This window comes from Austrofundulus limnaeus, unplaced genomic scaffold (assembly GCF_001266775.1).
Source record: "Austrofundulus limnaeus strain Quisiro unplaced genomic scaffold, Austrofundulus_limnaeus-1.0 Scaffold60, whole genome shotgun sequence".
In the NCBI taxonomy this organism is placed as follows: domain Eukaryota; kingdom Metazoa; phylum Chordata; class Actinopteri; order Cyprinodontiformes; family Rivulidae; genus Austrofundulus; species Austrofundulus limnaeus.
In genome coordinates, this window is record NW_013952462.1 from 1,120,399 (window position 1) to 1,130,151 (window position 9,753).

General features: G+C 37.6%; 2 protein-coding genes across 2 annotated transcripts in view; both read left to right on the forward strand.

The window, feature by feature from the left end:
- LOC106518381 (limbin) overlaps nucleotides 1-4,223 on the forward strand; it is a 17,852-nt gene extending 13,629 nt beyond the window's left edge. Inside the window, exons 22-23 of the mRNA XM_014009650.1 lie at nucleotides 3,316-3,417; nucleotides 3,675-4,223. Coding sequence (XP_013865104.1) covers nucleotides 3,316-3,417; nucleotides 3,675-4,053 — 481 coding nt within the window. The 3' untranslated portion in view covers nucleotides 4,054-4,223. The remainder of the gene's footprint in view (nucleotides 1-3,315; nucleotides 3,418-3,674) is intronic.
- Nucleotides 4,224-6,840: 2,617 nt separating this feature from the next.
- Nucleotides 6,841-8,716, forward strand: LOC106518385 (cytokine-like protein 1). Its single transcript, XM_014009658.1, has 4 exons — nucleotides 6,841-7,201; nucleotides 7,287-7,331; nucleotides 7,538-7,684; nucleotides 7,828-8,716. Exons 1-4 carry the CDS (start codon nucleotides 6,995-6,997, stop codon nucleotides 7,927-7,929), a joined length of 501 nt encoding a protein of 166 aa, XP_013865112.1. The 5' UTR covers nucleotides 6,841-6,994; the 3' UTR covers nucleotides 7,930-8,716.
- The last annotated feature ends 1,037 nt before the right edge of the window (nucleotides 8,717-9,753 follow it).

The window sequence follows — 9,753 nt, forward strand, 5'->3', positions numbered from 1 at the left end:
TTTGTGTGTAAATAAAATGGCTCCATCCGTGTTAAAAAATATTGTTAAAAATGTACAAAACAAAACAGCCTACAGTATTTTTACAGTCTTTATTTTACAGTTAAAATATGTTTATTAAATAAAGTCTAATGTTCCAACTTATCTTGGATCCCTTTAAAGTTCTGTGGTAGCTTGGTGGTCAGTACCGTGGACTCGCAATCCTGGGGCTGCAGGTTTGAGCCCTGGTTGCATCAGGAAGAACATCTGGCGTAAAACAGCTGGCAGATCTTTTTGTGCAGAGTTCGTTCACTACAACAACAAAGTTTTGTGGTTCTGGGAGCAGTTTTCTCAGTGAAGTCACTGATGAAGTAAAACCAGCATTTGTCCAGCAGCTGACTGAAACCCAGCCATCTCCATGCATGGAGACATAACAAATGCTGTTTGGATGCAACTCCACAGAGGTCCTTTTCCCCTGAGCAAAGATAGTAAGATAAACTATTTTACTCGTCATTTCATTTCCATCTCTTCCTGATGCCCTGGAACCCTCTTGAGTGTCTCCTGCTGAGTTTGGATTACTTTACTAATGAATAATGGCTCAAGCAGGAGGTTGTTTAGAAATGGAGCAGTCTGGCAAGAAGACAAGGGAATGAAAGTATTCTTTCTGAAACAACGTGCAACATGTGCCTCACTTTGCTTTTCCTTTCATTTATTTATTTAAAAGGACAATGTATAATAATCAATATTCTTTGAATATAAATGCGCCAAAACTAGCGAAACAGCTAAATTTCATCTTTAGATCTTGTGTGTCTTCCATCCTCGACAAGACTTTTAATTTTAATATTCAAGAGAACTGAAGTGATTAGTAGGCTTGAGTTTTAGGTAAAGGATGTACTTTTTTTAGATTTGTAATCCTATATGTTCATTTTAATCAATCCCGTCAGAAATAATTGTTGATTTAGCCTTTGATTTGAAAGTTTTACATTCAGGAATTGGCTGAAACGCAACGTGATATTTGTGAAATGTTTTTATTTTTATAAAATAACATGAAAAATAAGAGTTGTTTTTGTTATCTTACTATGAAATATTAATATTCAAATCAGACCCCTCTGGGTCTTCGCTATGTTGTTTTCTATATTATCATAACCAAAAAGGGACAAAGCAAAGAACAGTCATTCAAATGTTTTCATTATCTTTTTTTTATTCATTTGTTTTTGAAGCAGCTCTGAAGGGTTACATAAGGAGACAAAGCAACAAATTAAAGTTTCTAAGTGTAGGAATAAAGTAAAACAGCTAAAATGATGGTGCTGACCTGATGATGTGTTGGTCAGCTCTGCCTCCTCACGTTATCGCCATCTTTCCTTTGAATTAGGAAAGTCCCGATAACAGTTTCTCAAACAGAGTACGAGTACTACAGTTTGGGTACTTGCTGATACCAAGTACCAATATTAAGTACTAAGGATATATAGATTCACTCAAGTCCTGATTTATTCGATAATTGGTATTAATTTCATTTTTTCTTCAACAGAGTGAATTGTAGCCATTTTATAACAAATTTTGTTTCTTTTAACATCAGCATTTTTGTCCTTGTATCAAACTATAAGTGTCTGTTGTCTTAATAACAGAATATAACTTCTAAATAAACATAAACATAATCACAAATCCTTTTTGTGACCACAAGTTATCAAGTATCAAACTAAAGACATAACTTACTGTTATACAACAACCACGAAATTGATCCTTTAATTTTTATGAATCGATTAACATTTTAAGCAGGTATAATTGATTCTTGATTATTTTTTCCATTCCTACCGAGTACTCACTGAATTACAACTTAAACATTACACAATGACTTTAAAAATACTGTTTTATTTAAAACAAAATGGTTCTCCTTCCTTATGGGCCTACAGCCCCTCTGACTGCATCAAATCAAATATACAGCATGATATATGCTGTTTGAAAATGTAACGATTTTCTTTCAACTTGTAAAATTTTTATGGAACTGACAGACTTTTCACTTGAAATTTAAACTGTAACACATTTAATGTCCTCTTGACACCAGCATCTGCTACCAGGTATCAGGGCACTTTATAAGTTCTTGTAAAAATACTGGTACAGTATCTGTACCAGTATTTAATAATAATAATAATAATAATACATTTTATTTCAAAGGCGCCTTTCTGACACTCAAGGACACCATACAAAGAGTAAAAAGTAACAGAAACAAATAAAATGTAACAATAAAAATAGATAAAAATAAAAACAATGTATCTATATAAAATCTATGTAAAATCTATGTAAAAAATCAGGCAAAACCAATTGTGTCATGTGGAAAAGGCAGATCTAAAAAAGTGTGTTTTGAGTTCGGTTTTAAAWTTTGAGAATGACTTTATGTTTCTAASGTGGGGTGGTAWTGAGTTCCAGAGTTGGGGAGCAGAGCGACTGAAAGCTCTGCTCCCCATGGTGGTGAGACGGGCGGAGGGGACAGTCAAATGGATGGAAGAGGATGATCTGAGGGAGCGAGAGGGAATGGCAATATGAACAAGATTTGAAAGATATGGTGGGGCGAGATTGTAAAGGGCCTTGAAAGTGTACAGAAGAATTTTGTATTCTATYCGGAACTTGGTGGGCAGCCAATGGAGTCTTTGCAGGACAGGATATTTGCATTGGGACACCACAAATTTAAATTTGTACTTTATGGCTTTTCTGTCTTGAGTTTACATTGGGTTTTTGGTTCAAAGCACATGTTTAGGTGTAGAAATAAAAGAAACAGATTGTTTTGTTTTTTGATCCTGTAAGTCTTAGTAATGGAGTCTTCTTTGTTCTTCTTTGAGCGAAAGTGTTAAGTAGATGTGTGGTTTGCTTCTATTTAGGTTTAACACTATGGTAAACATTTGGGTTTTTATATTAAGTAAAGAAAAAAATATACAGTATATATATTTTTTGGGGGGGGCTCCCCCCTTGGTGGACCAGATGGGAGTCGCTCATAGGCCACATTTGGCCCACGTGCCTTGAGTTTGACACATTTAAAAAGTGAAAAAGACAATTCTAACTCTGCTTATCAGAAGTAATAATAAAATATTGTTGCAGTTCAACACACTGTACAACCAATATGAAGGCTTTACTCCAAGTTTTTTATTCAAATTAACCTCTATCATCTGTCTTTAATCTTCCTTTCAGACATTTTTCTTTTTCCTTTTAACTCTGAAGACATTTTACTGTTTCGGTTTCATATCTGAATTCATGAAAATACCTTTAGACAGTAGAGTTCTGCTCTTGTGTTTCTTGATCAAAGCTCGTCACAAAGTTTCATTTTATACCAATGACTCTTTTTGCCAGATGTGCTGAGGAACTGAACAGACGTCTCCCTGTCCAACTGAGGGAGAACGTGGTGCAGAAAAATAGTCTAAATATGCCAAGCTGTGTCGTGGAAAAAGAGAGGTGAGTTCAACACGTCTTTGTGATTTTTTTGATTTTTTTTTACCAGTTTTCAAATAAAGACCCGATGTTGCACCACCACCAGGACTAATTTGCAGATCAGTGGTCGCAAACATCATTGGCGTGTCCTAAACTGAAGTGAAATTAGCTTTTCATCAAAAGCGTTTAGTGGCTTGGCTTCAGTGACCACACGCATGAGGTAAGCACTTAAATACTCCAGTCCCACTAACAACAGGCTCTTTGTCTTCCGCCTCTCTCAGACATCATGAAAAGTGGCAGAGCCTGGTGGAAAAACTGCTCCCCAGATCCCGTCCACCACGTCCAAGAGATGTTCCACCGGTGAAAGGAAAGGGGAAGCGGGACAGTTCTACAAAAGCACGACTTGTTTTGAAATCAGCCGAGCTTGTTAAGCAGCTGCAGGGTGACCCGGTGGACCCGGCGGGGGAAGCGGAGCGCCGCCTGGCAGAGGAAACCTTGAGCTCAGCCTCGGCCTGCAGTGGGCCGGGCAGCGCCGCCGGAGATCGCCTGTTTGTGTTTCGGGATCCACCTGAGTCACGTGACTCTGTGAGTGTCCCGACAAGGAAACGGAGGATGAATTTCCTCAACCTGAAGAAGGGCTCAGTAGCTCCAGCAACATAAACTTTACATGCAATTACATTTTTTCAAAGATTATTATTCTATTTTAATATACCAAGATGATATATTATTTAACTTTGTAGCAGAACCAGCACATTTTATGAATATTAATATACAGTATCTGTAGCATTTGGTTTTGTTTCAAGTAAAGGCAGCTGACTTGTTATCACGTACTGCTTTTTTGTGTCTTCATTTGTTAATAAGCATATTGAAGAAACAGTTGAGTCTGCTAAGGTTCTCTCTCTCTCTCTCTCTCTCTCTCTCTCTCTCTCTCTCTCTCTCTCTCTCTCTCTCTCTCTCTCTCTCTCTCTCTCTTTGCTGAACATGATACACCACTCGTCATCAGCCCCTCCTGGTTATGAATCCCATCAAACATTCAGATCTGCTTTGGTTTTAAGGCAGCTTACACACAAGACGGTGAACTGAAAAGACGTTGTACTAAATGATGAAAAGCCTTGTAAAGAGTTCAGTACCCGTGTCTAATTGGCAGGCACAGCTCTGTCATTATTGGCGCACAACCATCCTTCCTTGGTGTGGTCTGTCATGGGTCACATTAACCTTTATGTGTGTGTGTGCCTTCCACTGGTTACAACATTGGACTACTGGTCACCCTACATTATGGGTAGTTGCACAATATATTCATCTAGTCTCAAAGCGACTTTCGCTTGTTCTTTCCACGGTTAAACAAGAAAAAAAAGGTTTTCCGATTCCTCACGCAACACAACACTGATACATCATTGACTGAAAAATAAATTATCTTGCTATTAGGGGTGTAACAATACATCGATACATCTATATATCGATATAATGGTTAATGAATCAATTAAATTGAGGCAAAATGAAAACATCGATCTTGTCATCGTATGCCCAATGTGGACTGATATCATGCCCGTTTAACCAAATCATTGTGCTAGATGGGCATACGATATTCCATCATATCGATCGCAGACTTGTGAATTAAACTGAATCATATCGTGACCGACTGTAATATAAAAAAATATTGTATCGTCCTCCAAAACAAATCAATATAATATCGTATTGTAAATCTGGTGATTTACACCCCTACTTGCTATCAGTATTGTTCATATGCTCAGCAATGCTCACAGGGAGTGCTGTGGGCGGACAGAGGGGGAAATTATGATCATTTATCCCCGGCAGCATCTTCAGCCTGTTTATATGCTCAGAAAATGATGTAATCACCAATCTGGTGTCACATTGTAAATCAAGCTTAAGATGTTTATAAGGCATCATCCTCTTTATCTTGCAACTACCTGATAACACCATGGTTTCACTTTTTGTTTCCTGAGGTCCCAGCTGTTTGCAGATTGGGTCATTTACATCCCCATTACTGATCTTCATGTGAYCTAAATTATGTCAATATATTATTACCATTATACTATTCCTTTGAGGAGTTCTTGCCTTTACTGTGTTTGTTATGTTTGATTAGCCTTTCAGAGTACGTTTAGAGAGAAAGAGATGTATCTTGGGCCAGAGCAGTACAGTTAACACAGTATGTCCTGATGCATCTCAGTAATCCAGGTAGAAAAAATCAAAAAGAAAAAATAAGTAGGTCCTCTGGATGGGTTCTTCTTTAGGGAAACGTTTTGTCTCTCCTCCAAGAGACTTCTTCAGTCTGATGAGTTTCAGGTGAAACTCAGCCTTATAAGCACTGCCTCCACTTGGTGGACAGGTTAGTCACATGCAAAAGAGGGCCATAGCCTAACAATAGGCTTGATTAGCTCTATTTAGTCACATTCTTTGTAGAGAAAAACCATCCACCATTAAACAGAGGTGGAGGCCTTCGTGTCCAGTTGTCCTACAATGTTGTTATTGCAAGTATGACTCAGCCCCCTGTGAGCAAAAGGTGTGAATCAGGGACCCAATGATACAGGGACAAAAACAAGGGGACGTCGAGCCCCACTTGCATTCACTACATACACATAATACGACACGGGTCAGGTGATGGTGCATATGACCCTCTATGAACAATAGAGCTAATCAAGCCTATTGTTAGGCTATGGCCCTCTTTTGCATGTGACTGACCTCTTTGTCCACCAATGTGGAGGCAGTGCTTATAAGGCTGAGTTCAAATGAAACTCATCAGACTGATGAAGTCTCTTGGAGGAGAGACGAAACGTTTCACTAAAGAAGAACCCATCCAGAGGACCTACTTGTTTTTTCTTTTTGACTTAACGCAGTACTGCTTCTCAGTACCAAAGACTGAAACCCAACAAACACTCAAGCTCCTACATTATGAGGCTTTTTTTTCTTAATTGACCGCAGCCTTTGTGAAGAAGAAATAAAGGCAGAAATCCCCACAAATGAACAGCTGCAGACTCAACGCAGCATTAAAAAGAAGAAAATCATTCCTCTGTATGTTCCTATACTTTTAGACAAGCTATGTCTTGTGGAATTTATCTGTGTTTGTAATTATTAATTTTTAATAGGAAACAACAACTTTCTAAACTTTCTATTGCAACAGAGGCCTATAAAGCTGTACATTTCTGTTTTTCTCTCTGAAGTATAGGTCTGGTATATAAGTACCACTCAAAATCTAAAAATGTCTTTTTAAGTTGGAGAGACATGTACATTTAATATATTTATTATAGAAGATATAATGTAGGCATTTCAATATATAGAGTATAAATACTGTGATGTAAATTTGGAGTTTTTTACATTCTTTCCTTAATGGCAAAACAAACTCCCACCTAAAATATGTTTTTGTTCTTTCTGACAGAACAATTATGCAAAAATCTTGTAGCAAACAATCATGGCTGCTGTTTAGATCTTGAGTCATTTGCTCTTCAGTAGACCCCGAATGTTTTTCTCCCCCTCTGAGCTTTGAAGCTGCTCTCCTACGTCAGCCTCTTTATTATTTTTTCCTCCCCCTTCCAGTCCAACCTTAAATATGCGACCAGAGGTTTCTCCATGGTCTACTTGTTGAATGACTGCAGAAGCAGCTGGACCCTCAGCAGCAGTYAACGGCGTCGACATGAGGCCGGGCCCCTCAGCTCTGATCTGCTGCCTCTTCCTCAGCCTCCTGCAGCTGCAGCAGACCCACTCTGCTCCTCTCACCTGCTACTCCAGAGCTCTCGGCCTGAGCGAGGAAATCATGGCTCTGCTGGAGAAAATCCACAACGACCGCCGAACTGTGAGAACATTTCACCTTTTTATTATCAGTCTTGTCACGTCGACTGTCTTGTGTGCTCGTACTGATTGTGTTTGTTGGCTCGTAGAAAACYTGTGCTGCTGACCTGCCCAAGATCTTTCTTGATGTTCATGTAAGTTTAAAACCAGGAGAGTAAAGTAAATTCTGTTGAGTGGAACCAGTTGACATATTTTTTTAATTAAATCCACTGCATCTGTTTTTTTGAGTGTGTAAATAACAACAGGACATGTCTTTTTGTCTTCCAAGTCTGTTTTTCACAAAACTGAGGAACAGCAGCTTTTTAAATGGTTTTTAAAAATTATTATTATTCTTTTTTAGAACCAGTGCATCACCTCCAAGCTCCGTGACTTTCTGTACGTGCTGCTGAACCATCCCAGCCAGTCGTGCAGAAATAAACCCAGGCTGGTGATTCTGAAGCGGAAGGTTCAAAACCTGCACACCATCATCACCAGGATTTGTTTTCGAGTTAGGGCCTCTTTGTTTTTTTTTTTTTTTTTTTTTTTTTTTTTTTTTTTTTTTTTTTTTTTTTTTTTTTTGATGATTCATTATTTCAATCTGCAGCAGTTTGAGTTCACATATAACACTTGTTTGTTTCTCTCTGTTGTCAGGATTTGGTGTTCATGAGCGACGACTGCGAGGCTATAGATACTGGACTCATCAGCCCTCACTACGCAGAAGACAGACTACAAATACTGCAAGAGGAGAGCTGAGCGACACGCTCACACATTCATAACAGCATTATAAAGAACACTTAATCACCCCTTAAAAGACGCAGCATAAGTCCATCGTAGCTTTGTTTTTCTCTGCAATGCTGTTTCACACCCTACACGTATCTGGCTGTGAGTTAGAGACAGGCTAATGTTAGTGGACATGTGTGTGGTTACATTCCATGAAAGAGAGCAGAACTTTCCACAGGAAATTTGCTGGATGCCAACCGTGCCGCTGAAAACCTTGAAATAATAAACCAATAAGAGATGCTTGTGAGCGAGGCCTAACCGCTGCATGCTTAGCAGGGCCGATCAAAGGTCGACGTGTCGTTGGGAGAAATATGCTGCAATGCCACGACCTTTGGACAGACTAACCGCTGCTCAGCATCTTGGAAACAAACGATGTGCTGAACATGACCTGAGCGTTCTCACAGTAATGTAACATCTGAGGGTATCTGTGTGAAGTGTTAGACCAGGAGAATTATGAAATTAATATTCTTGTTTTTATTTTATACAGTCACAATGTCTTATAATAAACTGTTACTTTTTATATGAATGATGCTTTCAGTGAGTCTTTACTCAGCATCTGACAATTACTAACAGCTTTACAAGTTTCTTTTGATACTAAAGCAGTTTTGTATTTTTAGTAAAACACTGAGAAGGTAATAAAATACTCRATAAACTAGATAGAAGGCCATGCCTTAAAATGTGATGGATTTATTGTAAATGAAATGTAGTTACTTTACCATTATGGCACTTGCAGTAAAATAAACAAATGTGAAAATGTCTATTTCTATGGGTCTTTTTTCTCTATCTGCTGTGTTTGTGTTAATTGTGACAGTTGTGGTTTAGAAGAAAGTTTGTTTCTCAGATTGAAGTTGTGGTCTTTGTTGCCCTCTGCTGTCCAAAAGGATCTACAAAAACCAAAAGGTAACAAAAGCCTTGTAGGTTTTTGACATCCAGGTTTGTGCAACATAAAAGCAGACTTATTTGCAAGCTGAGGAGTACCCAAGAGCTGTACTCAAGTAAGAGCACCACTACTTCAACATATTTTCACTCAAGTAAAAGTAAAAAGTAGCCATCCAAAATGTGACTCAAGTAAGAGTAACAAAAGGCGAGTACTGAGTAAATGATCAAGACTTCAATCATTTAATATTTAAAAATGACATCATCAGACAAACCAAAACAAAGCTATGTAGAAATTTCGGTATTTTAAAGATCAAAATCGAAATAATTCATTTAAATAACATAATGACAAATTCAGGCAAAAAGAAAAAATCCAAATCAATATATATAAAATTTATGAAACTAACAAAAACTGCAGGTATGTGTGTCTGGTGAATRTTTGGTGAAAACAAGTTGTTCTTTATTCAGTCAAGTTACTCACAAAGTATCCATAGATTTTACTCAAGTAAGAGTAGATATACTTCATAATAAAATTACTCAAGTAAAAGTAAAAAGTGAAGCTTGGTAAAAATTCTCCTAAAAGTACATTTCTTCCAAATGGTTACTCAAATAACTGTAACAGAGTAAATGCAACTAGTAACCCAACTCTGTATTTTAGTGAGCAAAGGGTTTTGTAGTGGTTGTGTGATAAACAAACAAATTGGAACACAAATTTTGAATGAGTTTTTCATGCTTTAAAAATATGGTTAAAAATGAGCTTCAAATTTATAAATTTACTCACTAAGTTTATTAATGTTGTTGCAATGAAAGTTTCTGAATGTCTTTAAACTTGTCAAATCACTCTGATCTGATAATGATTAGAGTTATGAGATAAAGCTGACAGAATTTAAGATTCTCTTGTAGTTGGTCCAAATTAAAAAA